Source organism: Protopterus annectens, chromosome 7.part0, assembly GCF_019279795.1.
Source record: "Protopterus annectens isolate FY-2018-M chromosome 7.part0, PAN1.0, whole genome shotgun sequence".
Classification (NCBI taxonomy): Eukaryota; Metazoa; Chordata; order Ceratodontiformes; family Protopteridae; genus Protopterus; species Protopterus annectens.
This window is the reverse complement of record NC_056739.1, coordinates 1,341,157,268-1,341,184,579: the sequence shown is the minus strand read 5'-3', so window position 1 is coordinate 1,341,184,579 and position 27,312 is coordinate 1,341,157,268. Positions and strand designations below refer to the sequence as shown.

Here is a 27,312-nt window from a genome sequence, read left to right as displayed (position 1 = left end):
CAGCTGTTCCGGCCTCTGCTCCAATCCCCTCATTGGATCCAAGGGGCACGGCTACCCGTCCCACCAGTTTCAGGGAAGCCAGTTCCCCTTCAGCTTTCGACGTTGTGGAGAGGGTTCTCTCTGGAGGATTGAGACCCCTCACTCTTTCCTCAGAGTCTGCCCCTGCTCCCTTGCAACTGAGTTTGTCTTCCATCATCCAGTCCTCCCAGGGACAGCCTGTGTCCGATACGCCCCATACGGTTCTCCTTGAGGAATATGAGACTGTTTGTGAGTCCCCCCCGATGAGGCCCCTCGCAAATGTCAGTGCAAGAGGAGGCACATGGACTCCCCTGAGTCCCTCACTGAGGATACCGACTTGGAGGTAGGGGAAGGTTCCCCCAGATCGCCCCCGAATATATCTTCTACGGAGATGTAATGGAAATTCTTTGCCGGGGAGGGGGCTGGTCCACCCAAAAACCTTCCTCGGACGAGTCGGTATTTCTGGAGGCATTCGCAGGCCCATCTACCGCTTGGGTGCCCCCCCAGGCTGACCCTCTGGTGGGCCTCATTACCACCAGAGCTTGGAAGGAGCTGGACAATGTAGAGCCAATACCTAAACGGCCAGACAAAGTATTGAGCCCTCCTGCTGACAAGTCCACTTGGAGTAAGGTTTCCCCAGTTGATGCCCCATGGTGGTGGCGGCGGCCACCAAAAAGGAACTGGATCAGGAAAGTTCCTCAGTCCATCCTCCGGACAAGGGGTCTAGGGCGATGGATCATCTTGGAAGCAGACATTTGCTTCAGCTACCTTTACTATATGGGCACTGAATTGCATGGCCCACGTAATTAGACTGCAGTGTGACCTGTTGAAGGAGTATGCGGAGTCTCCCCCAGATTAATTTCGGCCGAGGATAAACGGACATTCTCTGCTCATATGGCCACTCTCAAGTCCGTCTCAAATACGTCCATGCGTCTACTCTCACATGCCGCCGAGGGAGCCGCTAGGGCAGCCGGGTCCAGTATTGCCATGAGGCGTCATGCCTGGCTCTGGCTTTGCGATTTTTCGGAACCTTTCAAGGCGCCCTTCGCTAATACCCCTTTTGACGGTTCGACCCTGTTCAGGAAGACCGTCCGAGATACGCTAGTCCATAGCGAGAAGGACGGGAAAACGCTGTCAGGATCCTTTTCTCCAACCCTCAAAGGACCTTCTCCAGGAACCATTGAGGGGAAAAGGTTTGGTTCCGGAAATCTCACAATCCCAGAATGCTCCAGAATCCTTCTCCCCTAGAGGCAGAGGGGGACAAGGTAGATGCCGGCACAGAGGCAGAGGGGGACCGAAGAACTTCGGGTTACGGGAACACTTTTCCGACCGACCCGCGCAGTAGCCCTGAGGGGTTGCCCAACTGATCCTCTCTGGAGGCAGTCGGGGGGGGGGGTGCATTTTTCGAGGCACTTAGCCCAGTGGGAGTCCAGCACATCAGATTGCTGGGTACTTTGAATAATATCCAGAGGCTATTCTATTCCCTTCATAAACAGTCCCCTATCCACAAGGTGCCTCCCGGACATCCCACCCGCTCAAAGGGAGGCGGCAGCTTTGGAAATAAAAAAGCTGCTAGACAAAAGAGCAATCCAGCTAGTGCCCCCAGACCAGTCCAGATCAGGCATATATTCCAGGTTCTTTTTGGTGCCAAAAAAGATGGGGGACATAAGGCCGATTCTCGACCTATCCACAATGAACCTGTCCTTTGCCAAGGAGGTTCCGGATGGTCACTTTACAATCCATCATGTCGTTCTTGCAGGAGGTAGACTGGATGTGCTTGATAGACCTCAAGGATGTGTACTACCATATTCTGATGGACAGGTGATCCAGGAGGTTCCTCCACTTTCGGCTAGGAGCCAGTCAGTACCAGTTCAGGGTCCTACCCTTCGGTCTCCCCACAGCCCCAAGGGTGTTTACCAAGGTCATGGCAGTTGTAGCTGCCCACCTGAGGCTTCAGGGCATTCAGTTCTTTCCGTACCTGGATGACTGGCTTTTCACCTTCCCCGCCAGGCATCAACTTGTACTAGCCAGAAACTCTTTTCAGTTGTCGACTCGGCTGGGTATCACAATAAACCTCAAAAAGTCTTCTCTTCAACCTGTTCAAATTATAGACTTCATAGAGGCAAGAATATATTCTCTTTAGGCCAGGATATGTTTGACCCCAGACAGACTTCACAGCCTGTCCCTTCATGTCTTGGCGCTCCTTCAGACTCCTGCACCCCCAGCGGAGTTAGTCCTGAGAGCACAAGGGTCTATGGCAGCAGCCATAAATCTGGTTCCTTGTGCACATCTGCATATTAGTGTGTCACAGTGGATGTTACAAGTTCAGTGGTCTCAACTATATCAGTCTCTAAACTTTCCGATTCCTCTAAGCAAAGTGTGCAAAGCTTCTCAGCTTCTCTCATGTGGTGGCTTCAATCCCAGGATCTGTGAGAAGGATGCCCCTTTGTTATGCCTCTGCCCCTATCCACGGTGACCACGGATGCCTCCCACTTAGGATGGGGGGGGGGCATTGCTCGGGCAGGACTGTCCAAGGCATGTGGACCCCAAGCGAGACCATTCTGCATATCAGTGTTCTAGAGATGAGAGGAGTCCTTTTAGTGTTGCAGGCCCTTCATACCTCTCTTCCTCTGGGAACTATTGCGATCCAGTCAGACAATATGTCAGTGGTCTGGTACATCAACAAACAGGAGGGAACCATGTCCTATCCTCTTTGTCAAGAGGCCATGAGAGTGTGGGAATGGGCGATCTCCACCAACTGTTTTCTGATAGCAATGCACATCCCGGGTCGGTCCAACATTTTGGCAGACAAATTGAGCAGGATTATCTTTTCGCCTTACGAGTGGTCTCTGAACCCTTATGTAGTGGAACAGATCTTCCTCAGGTGGGGTCTGCCTTGCTGCGATCTCTTCGCATCGCCGTCCAACGTGAAGTGCAGCTAGTTTTTTGCTCTGATTCCCCTGATGGGGGAAGTCCCCAGAGACTCTCTTGTCCATGCTTGGCCACCTGGTCTTCTTTATGCATATCCCCCACTTCCTCTCATGACAAAATTCTTACAGAAAACTTGTCAGTTGGGAAGCAGGGTTATCCTCATAGCCCCATTCTAGCCTCGTCAAGTTTGGTTCCCTTGCCTGCGGTCTCATCTTCTAGCTCCGCCCTGGATTTTGGATCCCATATTCCAGATCTTCTTCGTCATCCCTCGGGGATTCCTCCTCCAAATCTGGACAGCCTCAAGCTCACAGCTTGGTTGCTTCAGTTCCATTAGTTGCCAGGACTCTTGGTATCTCTTCCCCAGTTAAATCCATTTTGGTAGCAGCCCACAAGTCCTCTACCAGAAAAGCTTACAGTAGTAAATGGAAAAGTTTTTCCATTTGGGCTTCGCAGAGAAATCTGGATCCTTTTACTGCTCCAGTTCCCAGCGGTGTTAGACTTTGTCTCATATTTTCCAGCAAGGGACCAGCTCTTCCACAGTGAAAGTCCAGCTGGCAGCTGTTTCCCATTTTCACGTAGGGGAAAATTCAAGTTCTCTAGCTGCTGCCAGAATTTGCAAGACCTTTATTAAAAGTACTTTTCTTCTGAGACCTCCTATTAAAAACCCTTCCCCCTCCATGGGATTTGACATTGGTTCTTCAGGCCTTAGTTGCGCTCCCGTTCGAGCCCGCAGCATCAGTTGACTTGAAATTCTTGTCGTGGAAGACAGCCTTCCTGGTAGCTATCACTTCAGCCAGGAGAGTGTCAGAGCTTCAAGCGCTATGTATGAAACCCCCATACCTAGTTTTTAATAAGGATAGGGTGTCTCTCAGGACTAACCCGTCTTTTCTTCCTAAAGTTGCTTCAGAGTCGAACATTAATCAGTCTATTAATTTGCCTGTATTTTTCCCTAATTTTCAAAATAAAGGGGAATACAAACTTCATTTGCTGGATGTTCACAGGTAGTTACATTTTTACTTGCATAGGTCCAAACCCTTCCGTAAATCTGTTCAGCTCTGTTTCCTTTGCTAAACCCTTTTTAGGAAAACCAGTTCCGAAGGTGACTCTCGCTAAACGGATTTTGCTTTGTATTTTACAAGCATATAAAAAACTTGGATTACCAGAACTAGAAGGGGTTCATGCTCACTCTACCCGTTCTATGGCTACTTCTGCTGCATTCTGGTCTAGAGTTTCCCTGGATGATATTTGTTCAGCAGCTACCTGGGCCTCCTCTCACACTTTTTTATTACTCATTGTAAGCTAGATATGGTGTCTAGAGGAAGGGCTTCCTTTGGCTCTGCAGTGCTCCGGAGTATCCTTCCTTAAGGGCCTCCCGAGATTTCAGGTAGCTGGCAACTCTGTCCCACAGGTTGATGATCAAATGAAGTTAACTACTTCAGATAAAGAAGTTATGTACTCACCATAACGTTCCATCTGAGTAGTTAGACTTAATTTGTCAGCAACCTTCCCCCCCTCCTTCCTTCCCCCTGAACATGGTGGTTATTTCTCTGTTTGGGCTCGATGTCCTGAGTTTGATAAGCCTGGTGTATGTGTTTGGGTCAGGTTTTTGGTGTCTTAGGTTGTTGTGTGTCACGTAATGGGTGGCAAATTCGATCTGAGGATTGGAAGGAGGTTGCAGTGTAGTATGGGTAAGGGGGGAACTTGGAGCTTGGATCTTTAGCTTGGTAAGCTGCCGGCTTGGATCCGTATCGGATCCGTAACCCACAGGTTGCTAACAAATTAAGTCTAACTACTCGGATTGAACGTTATGGTGAGTACATAACTTCTTTTTCTCATCTGCTCTTCCTGTTCGACCCTAGAAAACTGAAAGGGTTCTTCTGTTTGTGAATGTGAAGGATTGTCCTGGCCTTGCCAGGTGATTGAAGCTTCTCACTCTGACAGGCATTGGGAGGAGTTCTGAGCTTTGATAAACTGCCAGAGGAGAGTTGCAGGGCACTACTACCCATATGCCAGTAAGGCAGTGTGCTTTGCGAACATCTGTTGTTACAGATAAGAGGAACTTGTGCAACTGTACTTTCCTGTAGCCACACACAAAAAATATTCATGCTGAAAGCTTGTTTTCTTCCAAAATTCTCAAGTTCCATAATAGTTTTAGGTGGATTACAAATACATGCCAGCATATTTATCTTCCCCAACAGTAACGCCTTACTGACACAAATCTAAGATTGTCTTCTTTTTTCCCCCTCTTCTATCATTCCTGGAGCTGCTGTAGCAGTCAGTATTATTCCCCTTTTCCTTCATCCCTGTTATTCTGCGGAAATCCTTTTGTCAAATTCACATGCTCAATTTTATCCAGATGTGATTTTTCTGTACAGAAAAGCCCATTTACTTTCTGTGATAATATGGACTGATAGCCATTATGACAGAAAGATATTCCTACCTATTATACATAACAGTTTTTGTATGTTTATTTCCAGCTTACATGCACTCACTAATGTTTGGCAGGATGAACTCTTAATGGAGTTGTTTCTCTATCTCCATTTGAACTGATATCACTTTTTCTTGAGAAAAAAAAATTACTTCAGTGCACTTGAACAAAAACCTAAATACATTTTCAGAATCCCTCACCTCCTTTAATTTACAACAAACACACAAAACTATGTACACTTTCAAATAATGTTTACCCCTCCAGATAGGAGCAGTTGACCCAAATTGAGAACTGCACCCACAGGCATTACCTGCTCTAAAATTAAGGTTACCCATGCTAAAGCATATATGGGAACCTGTGTTCCCACTTAATTGCTTGTTGTCATCTCTTTATATCTGTATTCCCCTTCCAGGTGTAAGTTAATGATCTTCATCACTTGTGATGTACGTCTAAAGAAGAAACAAAATGCGTTAGCCCGACATGTTATACATAATCCAACACACAAACTTTGCTTCATGGCAATCCAACTTGTCACAGATAATTTGAGGGGAGGGAATATATATCCAATTGCATTAAGTACATGGAAATGCGATGGAGAGCCAGGTTACAAGCAGACAAAGAGCCTGGCCTTAATGGTGTGTTCCCTTTCAAGCTGGCACTAAGAAGACTGAGACTGATGAGATAAGATTTTTTGATTGGTGATTACCCTTTAAAAGGCTCCAAAGGAACAGGAAACAGGATCTAAAGAAGGCTGATTAAGTTGAAAGCGCTTGTCTGTTCTTTTGTTTTAGATTTCTTGGATTTACTTGCAAGTTTTTACTTTGTTATCCTTGGGACTTAAACTTTGAGCTTGGATTTTAGTTTTTTAAAGAGTTTGATTTTAATAGTTTTGCCTGGTAACAAGACCTTTTTTATCGTAAGCTGTTATTCTCAAAAATGTGCTTTAGGGAAAGGCTCTCCTTTAGCCCAACTAACATACGCAAGATTGTTTAGGGAGTTATCCTTAATGTCCAACAAAGGGATGGCTACAGTAGAACTAGATGCAGTTACTAAAATTCTTCTAAAACACACCAAGTATTGAATGCCTGCTTAATAGACTTATTCTATTGTTACAAACTTTCAGCAGAATTCTTTACTCTTTAAAGGAGTTCAGTCTTTTAATAATAGTGGCAATAAATGAGCTAGACTGCTTTGGCTGTGTGCTGTTTTTGAATGCTTGATTGCAGTTTCTTAAGTTGAAGTTGGATACAGAAAAGCCTTTTTGTCTGCAGCTTTATGGCAATGATCTATGATGGACTATAGGCAAATATACAGTAATGATCACATAGTACATCATTTTTCAGAGTGCTTGTACATTCATTTAGTCTATTAATTATTATAAAAGCCTGTTGTCTGGTTATTTGAAAATTATCCACTTTCTTGGATTTTATGCTGTGTATTTTCTCATCATCTTCCTCCTTGCCAGATCAATCAGACAGATGAGACAGAAGCAAAGGGGCAGAGCAATCTCTTATTGTATGGGGGCACTGCTCTTTTAGATTCAGAGGAAAACAATTTTAAGCATTTACAGCAAATTCCTGATACTCTGTTTTACTCGCAGACATTTTACCGAAGTTCTGTGTTAATCTGTGGAAGAACAGCAAACTGCTTAATGTCCATTGCTGTTACAGTAGTAAACATTTTAAGTTTAGCAGTGACAGATGTGTCTTGCCTGTCTTTCAGAATACTTAAGAATTTCAGAATTGGTGGCTTGGGTTTAGAATGCAGAAGTTACTAGATGCATTAAACTGTACATATATGCCCAAGTTCTTTTGTTTTTACAGTATTGTATTGACTGCTTCCCAATTGACATGCCTTTGCATCTTTTTTGAACTGTGCCATCAAAAGACTATAATAGCGTCTGGCCTACAGGTATCGTGATGCAGGACCTGTAGTAGAAGTATACAGACACATGTTTTGCTTGGTAACCATTTCCTTGTTTGTTCCTTTGTTTTTCTTCAGAGTTTGACATTATTTTTTTTTATTTACAAAGGTATATACACAGGTTGCCAGACAGGGCAGGTAGATAACATTGTGCTAATTCTAATTGTAATGAAGGCCATTACCTGCCTTGATCTTCTGCACCTAGTATTTTTAAAGATGGAGGGTGGGGGTTAAAGGGGTGTCGGCCCCACAGGCAGACAGAAATAAAAGAAAGAAATCATACAGATAATCTGGCTTTCGTGCCTGTTAAAATGCTACTGCAGCTGTCAAACTATGCTTCTCCTGCATTATTTTGACAAGTGTGGCGAAAGTGGACAAAGATCCAGTGTTCTGCATTGTCACACAAAGATCTTCTGTGTTAATTGCAGTATTTTACATTGTTCTTTTCTTTTTTTAACTGCAGCTGAAGCTTCTTGAAGTACTTGTTCCATCTGGCTTTGATATCCCCAGGAGTCTTGAGCAGATTGTGGCTGGACATCCCTTATGAATGGTGTCTGCAGAATATCTTTATATTTCTGTCACTGCTTTGCAGCCTGATAGAGCTTTTTTGTTTTATCTGTTTGAGTCACTTCCCAGAAGTTGGTAGAGTGTCTCTGCATTTTACTATTGTTGCTGCTCTTTTGGTATCTGTGTTAGGTAACCAGTATTCCTTCTTAGCCTGATCTGTCTATACTGTCCTCTACTTCTTCCTGCACTCCTCCTTTGTTTTGATAACTTCATGGTCTTATGCATGCCACCACCAACTTTCCCTCTGTACCTTTTTTCTATACCTGGCTCAAACTCATCTCTTCTGTCATCTTGCCGCATGTTGTCGTCAGATATAGTCTCCTCTTTCTGAGGTGTTAGAGCTGTGGCTTTTTCCTTGATCTCCTCTGCTATTGGTCCAGTTAACTTCCACTTTTTCACTCAAGTTTCTGTTTATCTTAGAGCCTTCTCTGACCAGTGCTTACTGCTGATTGTGGCCATTGGTTTTTGGTAGGGGCTGACTGTTTCACCAAGAATGATTTTTGCAAACTCCAGTTTGACCCCAGTGCCCTTTATTTTCTAGGAGGAAGTCTACCCGAGTTGCATGCTGCCTACTCTTGTGTAGGATCTTGTGACTGCAAACCATCTGCTGGCCACCGTTAATCCATTTATCTGATAAAAGTCCCGAAAGTCCTTACATTTTTATTCCTGTTGCCCCAGCCACGTAGATCCAAGCAATCCCCCTATTATGTTTGTTTGAGCCACTATGAATGTTGAGGTCCCCTATTGTCAAGACCCACTCATTTTGTTGTGCTTTATTGAGGAGGTCCTCCAACTGCATGATGAATGTCCCCTTTTCACCACCATAGTAGCCCTGTTTTTGATGCACACATAACCGGCCGCCTAGGGCGTTGCTGTATCATGGGTGCTTCTCCTGTATTTGTTTTTTTTTTTTTTTGTAGTAAAGAAATAGTTTCTTTAAAATGTATTGAATGAATAAGGGGAAGAATGAAGAGTAAGACAAGCTGTGAGAAAAAAGGAATAAAAAAAGTAATCTGGATGGTATACATAGACCAGAATGGGTGCACCGAGTGGTGTGTGGAGGTGTGCTGTGGAGCCTTTTTGCCTAGGGCACCAGTTGACCAAAGGCTATCCCTGAGTGCAAGGCTAAGATAAGGACTGCTTTATCTGTATACTGGTGCCCGATTGCTGTGAGTCTGCCACTGACAGTGCAGTCTTTAGAAGAGTATCTGTCACCACAATTCACACACCATTACTAGTCAATCCCCCCCTGAGTAGCAAAGTCAATATTCTAGGCCAAGAGACTTCCTGCACTGCCATTCCACATGGTCTACTTGATGCACAGAATATCCAGTCTCCTCCTCAGTCATGTCGTCCACTTCCAAGCTGCACTCCTTCAGTGAATCTGTTTTCAATATAACAATTCTTAGTTTGTATTCAGCAGAATGATTGGTTTTACATCTAGCTTTCACTCAACAGAGCTATCCCAGGTAAACCAGTCTGGATAGCAGGATACCAGCCAGTTGCTTACTGAAAAGGGCTCCTGGACTTTCTGATGGATATGTATTGGCATGTATGAGTGCATAGACCCATCCCTCCACTGGCTTAGATCCCCAGTGTAGGTCAGAGTAAGCCATATTCTCAATCCACTTATTTAACGCCAGCATGTACCAGGCTGGTGACATCAGCTAATATGACCATATCACCTAGAGCCGTTTTTACACCATCCAGTGGCTAACCTTTATGAGGCATGCAGTCTGTAGGTTATTCTACTAGCTAGGTGATACTGCACACCACAGTTGATGCCTAAAGGTGTTGGTCCACATAACTTTTTCCAGATAAGCACCACCTAGAGAGCTGCTGCCAACAACTCTCCATCGTTTTTGGGTGCACTCTGTTAGAAGGCCTCTTAAGTTTAACTGGGAGTGCTTGATTGATAACACCCAGCATATTTTTTGGAGATGGGAAGAACACCATGATTAGACAAAAGAACATGGAAACTTTACACTGATAGTAACCAGATGTCAGGATTGAACTCTGGACTTTGGTGCTTATGAGGCATATATCTTTACTGTTATGCCATCATGTCAAAGGCACACATCCATTTTTCTAATCATTCTAAATTATATGGCCTAGATGTAGAATGAGATTTACTTTGGCTGTCTGTTAGAACATATTTTAGACCACTTGCTTACTTTTGGAGGTTGAGGGGACACTGTTGGTACTTTGCCGCACTTGTGTATAATATTTTGCAGCATTGGTTTTTAATCGGCATAGTACACATGCATGCGATATACTCACCATGGTATTAAATATTTGTCCAGGACCAACTTGCATATTTTTCCATTGCTGGTGTGTTTTTTAATATTCCAAAGCATTGTATTAATGTTTCTTTATTGCTCTGTTGTCTTCTAGTTGGTGCATTTGTACCAGCTACAATTACAAATGTAGTTCTTTACATATAATTGGTTTAGGCTTTTATGGCTTTTTCCTGAAAAGCATTTGGAAGCCTCAGTAAGAGGCTATACTAACAAAAAAGTGGGGGATATTATACTGTCACAAAGCAGGGCTCCCTCTGGTTGTCATGACTTAAAACTGTGCCAAATGCCATTAGGGGCATGTGGCTGCTAGGAAACAGGCTTGAAGACATATCTGTATGTGGCTAGTACTACATCAGTGTTGTTCTTGCAGCATTGACATTATTATTCAAACATCTGTGGTTGAGTGTGTATGTGCAGAATGCTATTTTTAAATATTTCATATGTGTACTCTGTATGTATGTGCATACCTGCTTGTGATGCTTGTGAGGAGGGATTTGCATACTTAAAAAAATAAACTGTCCTAACTGTGCTTTTTTAAATGCCACGATAGATCATGCCTTAAATTTCTGCATGTGCAGAATTTTGTTTTATGCTATATGCATGATAGAAATTTAAGACCAGCAGTAAAAGTATTGCATTGCAGATCCAGTTTGTGTATATATTTTATCAAAGGATAATCCCTGAAGTGGATTAGTCTTTTATGACCAAGTGATTGATGAAGACAATTTTAAAATACATTTATTGCCATTTCCTTTATTTTCAGATATCTGGGGCACAATGAGCTCATTTCTGTGCCTTCACTTGGACCTCTCTCTTCAAGTATCACTGTACTTAAACTGTAAGTATTCATGTTTTGATTTTTCAGACCATTAGTAACTAGATGTAGTCATAAGAAAATTGTATGGATTTTCTGTTGTGGCTTGGAAGTTGGTTGTAACCTCTTAACTCTAATTACAGAGTAGTGCAGTGTTTTTTAGGACATTGAGTTAATCTGGAGCATGTAAAGGCTGCATGGGAAAAAAAATTATTGCTGGTTGCATGAAATGGCTGCTTTCACCACTCATTCATCTCTGACTGTTTAGTATAAAAAGTGTTATTGTGAACTGTTTTTCATTCATTCAGATGTTTGGTAAACTAGGCAAAACCTCCAGAGTTATTGAAATGAGAGGTATGGCTGTAGTCGTGCATATATTGTAAAAGAAAGGTGTCTGTAATGTTGCAAGAGGAAACGAAGTAATATATGTAATGTTAGACTGCAGATATTTTAACAGCTGTTTTTCTTGGCTGTTGCTGAATTTTTACGTGGTGTTAGGATATGTTGCTCTCCTACTTCCCACAGCACAGATTTCCCAGGGCTCACCACAGCATACACTGTAGGTCAGGGCCATTCCTGGGTATGGTTGTTCCAAGTGTTAGCAACTAGGTGGCAACACTTGTGCAGAAGGGGTGATGGTTGTAGAGGACTAGGTTTATCAGCTGCTTTAAGTGTTACTTTTACAGACACACAGTAGTGTGTGTGGTGTCAGTGTTTGCTTCAACTTCTGTTAGGTAGATTCCTGGTGTGGTTTCTTCTACCTGTGATGTGAGTTACGCGGGCATCCTTCACATTTCTTAGCCTTCCTCTTACATTTGAACAGCAGTTTGATGCTCCTTTACTCTCTTTCCCCGTCTCACACTAATGATGCCGATCTGTTTTCAGATTTTTTCCCCAGACCGCTGAATGTCCAGAAGTTGTCATCCACTATCAAGTGATTTTATCTAAGTAAAACAAAACACAGTGTGTGGAAGCATTGGCACACACAAACGTCCAACAAAACTTTTAGTTCAGACACTTTTAATAAAATACTTGCAAGTCGGTAAGTGCTTTCACCAAGTAGACATTGGCTTCATCAGACCGTAATGCTAGTAAAACACACAGACATACACATTATAAAGTCATCTGATCAATTAAAACAGTTTGAATTCACCAATAACGCATCCTATATTAGTATTCATTTGCATACATCAGTTACCTTTCAGATGAAATCATATATTAAAGGAATAACTCCCTTTCAGTGTACAAACAGCAATCCTAAAACCATGAAATATTAAAACTAAACACAGTACCCGAAAAGTTGAACTATACCAACTGGCAAAACATATTCTATCTAGGTAGACCCCCTCTTATCAAGTATTGGTTTAATAGAGACCGTACTATTCAGGCCTGATCTTTTATCAGCTCTCAGCTTAAGGATCCATCTAAGTTCCGCCTTACTAGTCCTATTTTCATTGTTCCCCATCCTAGCACCCACTTGATTCGTTTGTATAACTTTAAACCTAAAATGATGAACTCTATTACTAGCTGCCACATCTCTAGCAAGTGCATTAGTTCTGTTTCTTGCTCTTATACTATATGAATGTTCCCTTATGCACTCTTTAAGGGTCCGATCTGTCTTCTCAACTTAGAATTTTTTACAGCACTCACAATGTGGTAAATATACCAAATGCTTAGTAGTGCAGGTTGCCCTTACACTAAATGTATATCTCCTGTTAAAGTCAGGGTGCATAAAAGTAGCATCACTATCTTATCAAACCACAGAAGTTACACGAACTACAGGGATATGTTCCATATTGTCTATCACATACTGTCTTGCCTTTATCTGGATAGCATAGCATCATTTTGAGCGACTTACAGTTCCTAAATCCAAACATAGGAGTATCCCCTACCACTCTACTGATCTTATCATCCATCATCAAAAGATGCCAATTATTCTGAAATACTTTCTTAACAGCATCAATATTGCTTGTATAGGCCATTGAAACTTTAACCTTACCCATAGAGTCATCAGGCTTTTCAGTCCCTCTTATAACTACAGCTGAGTTTTGAAGGGAAGAAAAATACGGCTTAGCTCGCTCATCTCTCATAGCTAACATCTGACAAAATGGGATCCACCTCACTATCCCTATAGCCTCTGTGTCTCCGGGACTATCTAAGCATCTCGCGACCACCCGTATAGTCCAAATCAACATTATGTAGCCGAGAAACTCTCATACCTTGACCTTTTATTATGTTATTAAACACCCTTCCAGGGTGCATACTCTTCCTATGGAGAATTGAATTTCTATAACACTCCTTCCTAAACAAACTAGTAGTCAATGTATGGTCTGAACACTTATTTATTAATACATCAAGGAACTCCATTGACTTGTATGACCATTTATATGTGAATCTCAGAAAAACATTCATGCAATTTCAAAACCGTTCAAGATCTTCTGAGGTCCCTCCCCATAACAGGAAGACGTCATCAACAAAACAACGGTAAAAAAGCACATTCTGCAAATATAATTCCATTCTAAATACCTCCTCCAACTCCCATTGTGCCATTACGGCATTAGCGTAACTGTTCGCACAGCATGTCCCCATTGCCACACCATGCTTCTGTTTATTGTAGCAGTTATCAAGCACAAATATATTATTAAGTACCACATTCCTAAAGTCGCATATCAACTCCACAAGTCTATGTTTATACTCACTCTGATTAATCAAGTACCTACGTAGATATTCAACCCCTTCAATGTTCGGTATAGTTGTAAACAAAGATACCACATCTAAAGTGACTAACATATAATCACACATTCTATCATATCTTTCCATAAATCCATATAGGTCCTGTAGAAAGTGTTTAGTATCCCTCAGTACAGTATCGAACTTATCCAGAATGGGCCTAACATGCCTTTCAATGAAGACAGAAAAAGGCTCAGTAGCCCATCCTTTCCCAGCTACTATAGGCCTAAAAGGGGGTATCCTGGAATCGTTATGCACCTTGGGCTGTCCTTGAAACATAGGTGTGACAGGATTCGACCGTGAGATATTGTGCTAGTTCCATCGTAATGTAAAAACTTAGCATATAGTCATTCACCATATAGCGCATTTCTCATCAGATTTTCTATACAATTAATATCTACCTTTCATCCCTCAACATATTAATAGAATCAAAGTAAAAACTTCTATCCATAACAACTGTCATGCCGCCCTTATCTGCTGGGCATATTACTGTAGAAGTATCATTCCATATTGTGTTAAATGCCTCCTCCTCATTCCTAGTCATATTAAAAAAATTTTTGCCAGTTGGTTTAGTATCAAGCGACCTATATAAACCTTGTTTACAGACTTTACAAAAGGCCTCTAAAATTGGATGGTTCATTGGTACCATGTTGCTAAACTTTTTAAAACCACATTGTTTTAAATTTACACTACTGTTGTCATACATTAGTTTCAGCATTGCATTTTTTGCAAATATCCTCAGGTCGGTAATGGAATCTGATATATTCACTGCATGAGCAGGAATAAATGACATATACATACCCAACACCCAGTCTCAGTTTTAGTTAGTGGCCTCTTTGAGATGTTTAAAACTAATGATTGTGTGGTTCCCACATCTTCTTGATAGTTGGATAACTCATGGCTCCCATTGGGCCCTTCCTCTTATTTTTCCCACGACACCTCGAGCTACTCATGGATCTGTCCCTCTTCTGTCGAATTGGAGAAGGTGGTCGGGCAAACCCTTGATGTGATGGGTCTGTCTGCTCTTTTTGTCTCACGACCACTTCCTGTGTCTTATTCATTATATCCACATTGTTGCCCTGTTCACACTGTATGTAAATTCCTCACGTTGTCTCCGGATGAAGGGATATTCATCCCCTCCTCAGTTACAGGTGATGTTCTAGGCCCAGCGGCATAATTTCCAGAAGGTGCCTTAATTACATCTGTCTGAGGCATTTCTCAAGTGGCCCTACGATCTTCATTAGGCCATGAAAAAATGTGTCCCTGTTTAAAGTCTGACAAATCTCTATCCAGTCTCTTTTCCTTTTGGCTAACCAGCCTTCTATCGTACATTGATACACTATCAACGACCCCTCCAATAGCCTTATCAGTGATTGCTGATGGATATGAAGCATATAATGCTTCCTGCTGCTCACCTGTGGCGGCTATCAAGTTGTCTTCCTCCGGTTTAAAAACTCATTCATTAGACTCCTATATCCAAAACTGGTTTCTAAGTTCAGAGAGTTATATTTCTGCAGCAGCATTATGATTAATTCAGCAGCAAAGCCAGGTGTGTGTGTGTGTGTGTGTGTGTGTGTGTGTGTGTGTGTGTGTGTGTGTGTGTGTGTGTGTGTAGAGAAATGCTCCTAGTTAGAGGTGGCAGGTTAGTTAACTTAATCGTGGTCAAACCCTGCATCTTGGCTACAGGAGACAAGGGCCTTAATCCTTTTACATCAACTACCAGACCCTACAGTTATCTTTAGAGTTGGTTGAAGTGTCCTGACATGGGTACTTTCGTCATTATTGGTTCATCCATTTTGTTTCACTGCTTAAAGGAAAAAATGTTCAAAACTACAGATTTTAAATGCTCTCCAACAAATGCTGCTGTTTTAAACAAGAAATATGTTTAAAACAATCAGGAAATTGTACCAAACATATGCCCTAAAATGTTTGGGGGGGGGGGTCCATGGTTTGGGAATGGCCCAGGGACCAAGCTACACTCAATCTGCCAATGATCACCTGCATTTTCAATACTTACGTGCTTCAAGAGAAGAGATGGTTTCTGTTGCTCAAGCTAAATGTGTTTTCAATATGCAACTGTTTTGTTCAGCAAGTGGCCATCAGTGCTTGTGCTATAAAATTTGAAAGCAGTGTTAGCAGTGCAACAGGTAGCATACACGCTTTTAGTGAAGAAGGCTGGGGGTTCTACTCTTACACCAAGAAGATGGACTTCTAACACTGTTGTGCACTTTAAGGTAGGTCCTGCACTCCTTTGGATGGGATGTTAAACTAAGGTCCCATCTTTCTGTGTTGATGGGAAGTGCTATGAGATCATTTACATGTACCTCGGCTATTGAAAATAGAGTAGAGTGGGGAGTTTCCTTGATGCCCTGCTAAATGTCCCTAGCAGTATTAATACTGCAATGGGTCACTCCTGAGAACAGGCTACTAGTGAGACCAACCTGGTCAACAAAGTATAAACAAATTAAAAGTTTTAAATTAAAACCACACCTCTTCAGTCCCTGAGAATGTCCTGTTTACACAACTCAATTGCCAGAAAGCATTAGCTTTTCAGACTTTTGTGGACTTTGTTAGTGACTGCAACCTATTACATATATTTTGATAAACTGTTAAGGCCAATCACAACACTAGGAGTGGGGTGTTCTCCTCTTGTGCAGCATATTGATTGCCCAGTGTGTTTTTGTAATTTTTCTCCATGAGTCCCCATGAATCTGCGATATACGCTGTGTCTCCCAAACCAGTGGCACTAATGCCTAGCCTGTGTGCCAAGAGAAGATAGCTTTGAGACTGAGCTGCATATCACATCATCTCTGCTGGGGTGTCCAGTGTTTCAGTTTACTCCTTGAGAAAAAAAATCTCTCCTCATATTCCAGAACTGGGATATTCCTGTACAGGGTCATGTATATGACCCCCTTTTGAAAACTGTGTTACTGTGTAAGTATAAGATGGGCGAGTGGAGTTTTGGTTTGTTTTGGAGGCTCTAAGTAATGTATTTTTGAGTAAAGTGTACTTTTTCCTACCAGTTCTGCAAAGGGAGTCAGAGGGTTTAATGATAAAGTATGGTTATGAGATAGCTTTGATGCCTGCTCGGGGCTACTAAATATATGATGTGCCCCACTATTATACTCTGAAGTCAGTTGTGTAGCGTTAGTAGCCACTTGCATAATCAACACTAGTTCCATACTTAAATTGAGTTAATAATTCTGCAGACTGTGTCAGAAGCTTAGAAAAAAAATCAGGACAGGCTGTGATAGTATATTGCAGTAACTTATAACTATTAATTAGTTGGTGATAATTTAACTGAAACGTGATGTTTAAAGGTACATTAATGTGATAACATTTAGTTTTGAAAATATCTACAGTAATACAGACTCTGAAAGCTGTGTATAGAAATTTGAAAAGTTGTAAGACTCGTTAGTAATGTAATGGAGAATTTTTGGGCTGGTAGAAGCATCAGGTAGGAATTTGACAAGAGTGCAGAACAATATTGTGATTGTTCAGAATTGTGCATATTGGTAACTGCTTTGTTTACTGGGGTAAATCAGTGATCACAGATAACCTGGGTTGGGCAAGGTCTGCGTTTGGTTATGTACATAGTAATGGAAGATATGCATTTACAATAAGGTTAACATAAATGAAACAGTCTGCGATAAACATAAAACTTAGCATATGAAATAGTCAGACCGTGCATAAATAATTTAAAAAAGTAACACAGTATGTATATGCACATATTTACAAAAAAAGGTGAATACTAGGACAGTTGAAAGATTTTAAACACACTGGAGTAGTAAGGTGTAACACTGATGCAAAACAGATTTCCTCAAAATGTGACTCCCATACAAAAATAGATTTCAACACATGAGCATTTAAGTGCAAAATCGATTTTCTCTGTTATGCAGTGCTAGGGTTTTGAGTAAGTGATAGCTGTGTGGTACTGGAACTGTTGGCTAATTATCATATCACACAAAGCAGCAAGGTGCTTTACTAGTGTGGTTTTTATTACTTATTTGCAGACTGACTGCATCAAGAATAACCTGCAGTCGCCTTGGTCTGCCTGTATTTTTAAGAGCCTTTCTAATTTCTCATGAGTTTTATGTTGCCAACCTAGATTAGTTGTTTTTTGCTTCTACAGACTATACCAGTTTAACAACTAAAAAGTTTCCATCTTTATAGTTCTAGTTCCTAGCTATCTACAAATGCATTTTCTGAAACCTTAATTTTTCAAAAGTAGAGTGTTTGCATACATCTTCATAGAAGAGAATGCTCTTTTCTTGAAAATGTTAAGTTACTGTAAAAAAAAAAAAAAAAAAAAAAAACTTGAAAAATCCACCACCCAAATGTGGAAGTATACATCCTGCATTAATTATGGCTTACATGTAGCATGTAATTACATTGTTGGTAGGTAGACACTGATTAGTGTTGATTGTAATGCCTACGTCCAAAAATGCCTACCACATAGATTTTTGACAGTGTTAAATTAAACAAGTTTGAAATTGCCTAAATTACATTATAGCTGCGTAATTATTACAGCTGACCCAAATTATACTCATCCACCAAATGTAATTACATGCTGCCCACAAGTTGTAATGGTTTTGAATTGTATTATTTGTATGCTTTCTCTGACATTTTTTTTGTACTTTGTACTATGCATGCTTAGTTGGGAAACATTGTTCTCATTTGAATATTTTTTAAAATTGTTATTTACATTTGTTTCTGTTTTTCTATGTGGAGCTTTTCTCCTCAGGTCTCTGCTGAAAAAGGGCTATTGCCCAGTCAGACTAACCCGGTCAACAAATGTCAAATAAATAAATAGCACATCTTCTGCTGTCTCGTATTATTTATTCATTCAACAAAGCTTCCACATTCAGTTGGATATTTTAAAGGTATTTTTTTTAAATGGCACTTGTTAAAGAAAACTTTGTGTTTCAAGAAGATTGTTCAGTTTTGTTGAACAAATGCAAAGTTTTGAGAAAAAAATTAGCTGTGCTGTATAATGAGCATTTGATTGCACATGTATGCTGTTGTACTTTTGGCTTTTATAGTTGTGTGTGGTCTTGCTTTTTTAAGTGAAAAGTAGTTAACACAAATTCAGGATAGGCTTTAGTCTTATAAATCTGTTGGTCTCTTTTAGCTCTCCTTGCACTTCTCGACTGGCCTAGAGATAACTGCTCTGCCATCTTGTTTTGCTGTTAAATTCCCTGTTGTGCTTGGTTTCCTATATTGTAATATGGAGACTTATCACTGTGTTGCTGTAACCATTTTATGTGTTCAAGGAACACTATGTATGACGTTTGAGATGTAAGTTTTCTGAAATCCGAACACATGATTTTATGTGCAGTTCTTGGACTTTAAGTACCCACGTAAACTATCTCAAATCAGAAGGACAGCAGGGTTGCATGTACTGATACCTTATTCTCCAAGCAAGAGTGCTCACTTGAGCTTTTCACCATTAAAAAGAGAGTCCTGGGATGTAATTGGCTGATTTTAGACTGCAGGCAGTAGTCGAGACACTTCAGATAAAGTACAGACTTGAGAAAAATGTGAAGTAAGTGACATCGTCAATGGGTAAATGCAGAAAATGTTCTTACATGGGCAGTAAACCTGAAAGAATACAGTGATAGGCTTCACTATTGCTAGCTGTGCACTTGGCACTTCTGAGATGGCATGGTGATAAGAGTTTAAGGATCACCTGGCAACTCATTATAGATTACATTTGTATGGTTTCATATGGTAAACGGCATACTCTTATTAGAAGGGGAAGCACCTTTGTCTTTAACAAGAAAGTAGGTTCTGTTGTTGGGTGCTGTACGTCTGCACATGGAGGCGTTTTATGGTGTTTTTTGATTTAATAGATTGTTGAAATTATAAATGTTCTCTGTAAAGTAAATAAAACTCGTCTTATTTTGGAGCATAATAGACAATCCATGTGCTACATTTTTAAATACACAGCCTGTTTCACCTTAAAGAATCTGTATGCCACCACTAAAGATTGTTCCTTTCCTTCGTTGTGTTTTGATTAATCTTACTTGCCATACACTTTTTTTTTGTTTCGTTTTTAGAAACATAGACATAACCTGTACCTTGGCAGATGCACAGTGTTAGGTTTGCTGCTAATGTTTCAGACTTGCCATGGATCTGTGTCTGGAGGCAAAGCTGCGGTCATTTCATTGTCTCCAAAGATTTGTTTTTGTTTTCCCTTTTTCTGGTTGGTGGTCTGTTGCGTGCAGAAAGGCTGACATGGGTGTGGGACTTAAATGCACATCTGTCTGTCATAGACTTGGCATTGTTAAAGCCCATCAGCATGAATGCTTGTGTGTTGAGTTCAAGTTTGCTCACCTGTGTTTACTTTATTGGAAATGCAGAACCGTCGTCAGTATGAAGAGAACTTGGCAAGACAGTGTGATTTAATAACAATATTGATACAGTATTCCAGTGTGAGTTTTTTTTTCTGGCAATTCCTTGATTTGTAGGTACTAGGTAGCTACAAAGTGCTATGTTTTCATTTAATGTTAACTGTTTAATAGGTGTACTCTCTTTTTGTATACTTGTCATTTTCATTTAACATTTTACTGCTGATCTTGTGAATTTAAACTTTCTTGCATATTCAAACGACTGTATGTGTGGCTATTTTTTTGCGAACTGTTCACTGTCATTGAGGGCCTAGATTTTAACCTTCAAGAGAACAAATGGTCAGTCATTTGAAATGCAAAGGTGTCATTAACAGGATGGTAGAGTTTGTTTCATATAGCAATAAAGTGTCCCTGTGGAACTCGGATTTTTTTTTTTTTTTTAGCGTCATATGGATAATGCATATTTTGCCTGTAGTTTGCAATGGTAGTATATATATATATATATATATATATATATATATATATATATATATATATATATATATATATATATATTCAGTGTATCAGCTCACACTACCAGAGTAGTCTGTGTAGTCATTGTGTCAGTTCACACTACCAACCAACAATGTGTGCGTCAGGTTTTCATTCAGATTTGAAAAGTTGTAGCCAATGTAATGCAGAGTTCAAAGAACTATATACTGCCCTTCCAAACATCTCAACTTTTAAAGCAAGAAATCTGGATAAAACAAAAATAACAGGGAGCAAAGGACCAAAATAAGGCAATTTTTAAGCATTGCTCTTATAAACTTAGAAAGTTGTCAGGATAACACCTTTTGCATTAGCATGCATTTTCTGAAGGGTTTTAAGTCTGAAACTAAAAAAGTCTGGCATTATTTAATAACTTTAACCCTTAATGATTTTCCAGAAAACCTTAAATTTTATGAGGGAACAGACCAGAATATGAGACCAACATCTTGATATTCTGCGAAAACTTAGACAATTGTGAGGTATGCTCTCATCTGTGTACATATGAATTTACTACTGTCCTCTTTAATTTCCATTAAAGATCTGATTAATAGAGTCAGAAAATGTAAGCTCTTGTGCAGCCTTACGCAATAAGAATTTATGAAGTCAGACATTCTTTTGAAACCTTGACACCCCCATTTACAAGTTGAATAAAACAAATGACAGCCTTCCATGGGCTTACTTAGTGGTTTATATAGGTATTTTCAGTTTTGTACTGCTTGCAGTCTGTTGTCACCCCCCCCACACCATACATTGTGCATAAAGTAGATTGTCTCCTGGTATGGTATGTGCAAGTAAAGGTAAGTGTAGCCTGGGTTCTTTGTGAATGCAAAGGCATAACCAAACTATTGTACCTCAGTTGATCTTCACTTTTCCTGTTTAAACTGTCTTTGCCCTCTTGAGCACTGCATTCAGGCACTGATAGGATCACATCATTATGGGAATTTCTCCAGTGAGTGATCTTATCCTCTGGGGCTGCTGCAATATTAATCAGATTAACTGTATTGGATTACACTTCAGGACACAATGATATTAAGTCGTCCCCAACCCCCAAATAAATATGAAATCTATCTTATTTTGGCAGCTGCCTTACCTTTATTATTAACAACCCCAGGACTTATCAGCACCATGACTTTGCTGCATTCTGCACACAGCTTGGCTTATAGTCGTATGTAGAAGTAGTTTAAAGCATGAGTTTTCATTCCATTTGCAGTGTATCAAATTTTGAGACACTCCCTCATGCCTGTGAAAGGCAGGCCTGAACTAAAATGTTTGGCTTCTGTCCTGCCATTCCATTAAACGGAGGTAAATATGCAAAGGAGAATGACATTGCATTGCGTTGCATCTGAATTCACAGGTTGCTTTCTTCAGAGCTCTCTTGCTTTTTGTTTATTCTTGGCACATTTTCTGTTCATGCACCTGGGATCCTTTTTAGTCTGTATTTTGCACAGAATTGTTTACTACTGAAATGTACATCTACCTGATGAAGGTAGTTTATTCTTGGCACGTTTTCTGTTCATGCACCTGGGATCCTTTTTAGTCTGTATTGTGCACAGAATTGTTTACTACTGAAATTTAAATTTACCTGATGAAGGTAGTTTATAACGGTTGTGTTAAACTGAAATTTATTTTTTTTATTAGTTACTTCCACTTTGTTAACCGAGATGGTGCAATTGGACTGGGTGCCTCTTTTTAGCAGAGCTTGGGGGAGAAAAGCTCCCAAAGAAATTTAACATCAAAAGCTCCCAACGAAATTTAACATCATATTTCAAGTTACAATCACATTCAGAAAGAATTGCTTTTCTGAGTGTTTTCAATAAAACCTGTCATGGAAATGCAGTTAACCATTTAGAGTGTAGTTAAGAGGTGCTGCTCCTCATAAATGCATTTTAAGATAACTGATGTATTCTGCTATTAAGGCCCTGCTTGCTAAACCTCAACAGATTGCTCACTCTCCTTTGATGCTGGAAGATTAGAATACCTTGGGTTCTTTCCTATACCAGATGCTTGGATTCCTTTTCCAGAAATGACACTGGAGTGCAGCATGAGGAGGGGGGTGCTGCACTTCGATGTATGTATTTTTGGATGAGACATTAAACCGAGGTCATAGCTGCCTGAATTGTTGAAGGCTTTGGTAGATAAATAGGGATTTGTTAAAATGATTTTAAAGTGGAAAAAATATTTACAAACTCTGTACAGAGCTATTTGCAAACAGTGCACAGAATCCTGTGCTGTAATACATTTAAACCACTCCCCAACCTTTGTTCCATAATCAGTACTTTAGTTTGTTCAAAATGAAAATGTATTGCCGATTACAGGACTTTTTCCATGACCCCGAAAGTTTTTCAGGTTCCTAAACGTCATGGATGAACTCCCAGTTTAATAAGAACTCCTCCATTTTGGAAGGCATTTTTCTCCATGGGTCCCCATGAATCTGCGATATACTCTGTGTCTCCCAAACCAGTGGCACTAATGCCTAGCCTGTGTGCCAAGAGAAGATAGCTTTGAGACTGAGCTGCACATCATATCATCTCTGCTGGGGTGTCCAGTGTTTCAGTTTACTCCTTGAGAAAAAAAATCTCTCCTCATAGGTATTGATGTTAGAGCAGTCTCCAGCATATTCCAGAACTGGGATATTCCTGTACAGAGTCATGTATATGACCCCCTTTTGAAAACTGTGTTACTGTGTAAGTATAAAATGGGCGAGTGGAGTTTTGGTTTGTTTTGGAGGCTCTAAGTAATGCATTTTTGAGTAAAGTGTACTTTTTCCTACCAGCTCTGCAAAGTGAGTCAGAGGGTTTAATGATCAAGTATGGTTATGAGATAGCTTTGATGCCCGCTTGGGACTACTAAATATAAATGTACAAACAAGGGTGTTTTCTTCCTCCCATGGTATGTTTTTTTTTTTTTCTGCTACTTCTACCAAGCCTCTGTGTTTGCTGTATAACTGTTCAAATAGTGATAAAAACCTCTGAGGATAGGGGTACTTTCCATACATCAAAGAGAAACATGGAAGCAATTGTTTCCAAATTCTCCCTTTCAGTTTTGTAGCCTCCCATACTTATTTTATTTATTTGACATTTTTGGCCGGAGTAGTCTGACTGAGCTAATGCCCTTTTTCAGCGGAGGTCTGGGCAGAAAAACTCCACAGTACAACTAAGCAAGAAAAAATTGCATAATTGAAGTAAAATACAATAAAATATATACAATAAAATAATTAAGCAAATGTCCATTACAGTATAAGTAAGATACATCGGCAAAAGTGACATTTAAACCAAGTAGTAAGTATAGAACCAGCTGTGGTGGTGGGGCTGCGGTAGCGTTGTCACCTCACAGTAAGACGTTGTCCTGTTCGATTCTCAGCTAAAGCGTCTTCTGTGTGGAGACATGCGTGAATGGGCGTACCTTCATTGAAGGTTGTACGTCAGGCCTGGCAAGTCGGTACGTAAAAAAAATCTACTGCCAATCATTAGCGGACCGGAGTTCCGCTGTGGCAACCCATAACCGGGAAAAGTCGAAAGATACAACAAGTAAGTATAGAACCAGGCAATAACAAAAAAACTGGCAAAAACACATTAGGATTGTCCTCGGTGGACAACTGTACAATTCAAAGCAGTTTGTTTTATAAGCTATGGTAGGTGTAGATATTTAATATAAAAAGCTAATTGCAGTTTGGCTGCAGATAACATGTTTCCAGAACTAGGAAGTGAAGAAGCATGGAGAGTAGTAGGTGACGTCATGCTAAGGAGGTTAGTTTAGATAAGATAATTAGAGGAAAGGTAGGAATGGAGAAAGGTAATGGAGGAGAAAGGAATGTGTTAAGTGTGATGATTGCAGTGACAAGTCCAGGTGCTGTTTGGGTAATGTTTGAGGGTTTTCTTAAATTCATTGGCATGGGTAATATTTCTGAGGGTCATGTGAAGCTTGTTCCTTGAAAGAGTGGGGAAGTACCTGTAGAGATTGTCCAATAGATTTTTTTTAGGGTTGTGAATCTGTAAGAGACATTGGTCTGCGTTTCTGAGGGATCGAAGGAAGTTGTGGAGGGAGACATGTGAGTAGATGTTTGGGCAGGCGGAGGGCTTGTTCAGGATAGAATGGATGATGAGAAGTTGAGTAAATAAGAGTTGGCTAGAAAACTCTAGTCAATAAGAGTGTTCGGAGAGTGTGACAGTGGTGTGATTTTGAAGGCAGATTAGCTGCAAATATAGCACCTTTGTTGTAGGTGGTTTCCAGTTTGAAAAGTAGTGAGGACTGTAAGTTCATTAACATTTGTGCACTGTAGAAGAAGTTAGGGAGAAGGTATGCTTGGGCAGATGAGATTCTGGAGATGGATATAAGGAACCTTTTGTTTCTGTACAGTAGACAAAGCTTTTGGTGGATCTTCCTGATGCAGTGAAGTACATGGAGGTCAATTTTAAGTTAGTCGTCTGATTGCTCCAAGGAGCTTGGTGTGGGTTTCAGCTATGATAGTAGTGTTGTTAAGGGAAGAGATGGTGAATGAGGATTTAAGATTGTAGAATGATTTTGGGAGGAAGAGAAGTTTTGTCTGTTTAGGTTCAAGTACGAGTTGGTTTTTAGTAAGCCATGTTTCAGTGAAGTTGAAAGATGTTTTTGTCAGGGTGAGCAGGTCAGGGGTTGTCAGCAGTGGAGATGATTGTGGAGTCATCTGCATACTGTATAAGGGATGACTGAGGACAGTATGTGTGAAGTTGGTTAGTAAAGACGGTAAATACAAAGCGGCCTAGAAATGAGACTTCTGTGATGCCTATTTTGATGGGGAGAGAGGGAGATAGAGCAGAGAGCTGCTTGACAGATTGCTGTCTGTATGAGGTAGCTGTTAAGCCAAGAGATAGTTGCTGAGGAGCGGTTGAGTTGAGAGTTTTTAGAGGAGGATGGAGTGAGAGACGGTGTCAAAGGCTTTCGAGAGATCCAAGAAGAGGCAGGACACTATTTTAATATTGTCTGTGGCCAGGGAGATGGAGTTAGTAAAGGAAATAAGTGCAGTAGTGTTGCTGTGGTGGGGGCGGTAGCCATGCAGGGTAGGGGTGATCAGGTTTTCTTGAGTGAGATGAGCCAAGATTTGTTAACACAGTGCTCGAGAAGTTTAGAGAGGGTAGAAAGTATGGCAATAGGTCAATTAATTAGAGAGCTCTACAGAATTTCCACCTTCGTCGATAGGTATGGTATGGAACTTTTTCCAGAAAGTAGGGACCATTAATTCACTGATTGAGTGGTTTATGAGTATGGAAACAGGGTATGCTGTGGAGTTGGCAGCAGCCTTTAGGAATGGAGATGTCAGGTTATCAGCTGATGGGGAACATGGTTTAAGTTTGAGAAGAACATTTTCAGTGTAGCTGGTTGGAATGTGATTTAGTGAGAAATGGGCAGTTTTGCTGATGGTATCAATGTATGAATTGAAAATGGATACAGGTTCTTGGGGTGTGTTATTGGGGTAGGTGTTGGGAGTTGAGGGATTTCTGGGGTGAAGAATTTGACAGTATTCGAGTTTTTGGTGTTTCTGGGTTCTGTAGTCTGGAATGTGTGGTAAGTTCTTTTTATCAATGTGTTTTTTGGTCAGAGTTGCGAGCTCCCTATATTTTTTGTAGTGTGTGAGAGATTTGGTCTTAGATTTTAAAGTTTTATTAAAATGTTTAGTATTTAACAAGCACATCTGTTTGAAAGTAGCACACAGGTGTCCTTAGCAGTTTCATTTAAAAAATGATGTTTGTGGATTACTGTAGACAGGAATGTTTTACCTTTCTCAGTAATAATTTCTCAGAGAATTCCTACTCTGGAAAAGAGAAACACCATTTCTTTTGCTGTGGACTTTGCATCAGCTCTTCATATGGTACTGCCTCAGGAAATTTTGTATAATTTGTAATTACAAGGATACACTGATGGCCTCCTCCGTATTTTACAAGTGGGACCACTGTGTCCTCTGCTTTGTTGAAATGGTATATTCATAATGGGTAAGGGTACCAGAGAGCTGTTAAACCTGGAATTGGGTGGTGTCATTTAACATTCTGGGAAAGCTGGTGAGAAATTATATCCCATTTGTAAACGCCAGATCAGTAAAATATAGCTAAAGTCCATCCCCGGGATTCACGAAGCCTCCGTGTAAGAGTTATAACTCTTACACGGAGGCTGCAGTTAAACGGAGTGATGTCAGCATGCTCTGCATATTCATGAGAGCATGCTGAATCACACCCAAGTCTAACACGGTCCGTGTAAGACAGTAGGGGGCGTGTCCGTAGGCTGAGCCCTGCAAGCGGACACGCCCCCAGAAGTCTAAAAGTGCCCAAAGTAGACACCCACAACAGAGTCCACGGAAATGTGAATAAACACAACACAACACATGCCCCTACAGACCATAAACATATATAAAAGAAATATAAATGAACATGTCATATTTTTTTTAAATTGTAAAGATGTTTAACCGTGAGTGCTTCGTTTGCTGGCGTGCCGTAAGCGCAGCTACAGTTAGCAGTCAATGGGAAAGCATATAAGAACTAAATATGCAAAATAAGCCAGGAAGCAATAGCGTAGCGGTAGAGATGCCGGCTGCAGAGCAGGCATTCACGGTTCGAGCCCCCACAAAATTTTTTTTTTTTGCAAAATAAGCAAAGTCCCTGACACATATATGTACACATAATACCAGAATATATGTAAAATGCAATGAAATATCCCATTTATATTGAATAAATGTGAGCTAAGAAATGAATAAAA

General features: G+C 40.6%; 1 protein-coding gene across 1 annotated transcript in view; it reads left to right on the top strand.

Moving 5' to 3' along the window:
* Positions 1–27,312, top strand: part of LRIG1 (leucine rich repeats and immunoglobulin like domains 1) — a gene marked incomplete in the record, with an annotated part of 404,144 nt that overhangs the window by 167,511 nt on the left and 209,321 nt on the right. The window contains 1 exon segment of the mRNA XM_044077960.1: positions 10,931–11,005. Coding sequence (XP_043933895.1) covers positions 10,931–11,005 — 75 coding nt within the window.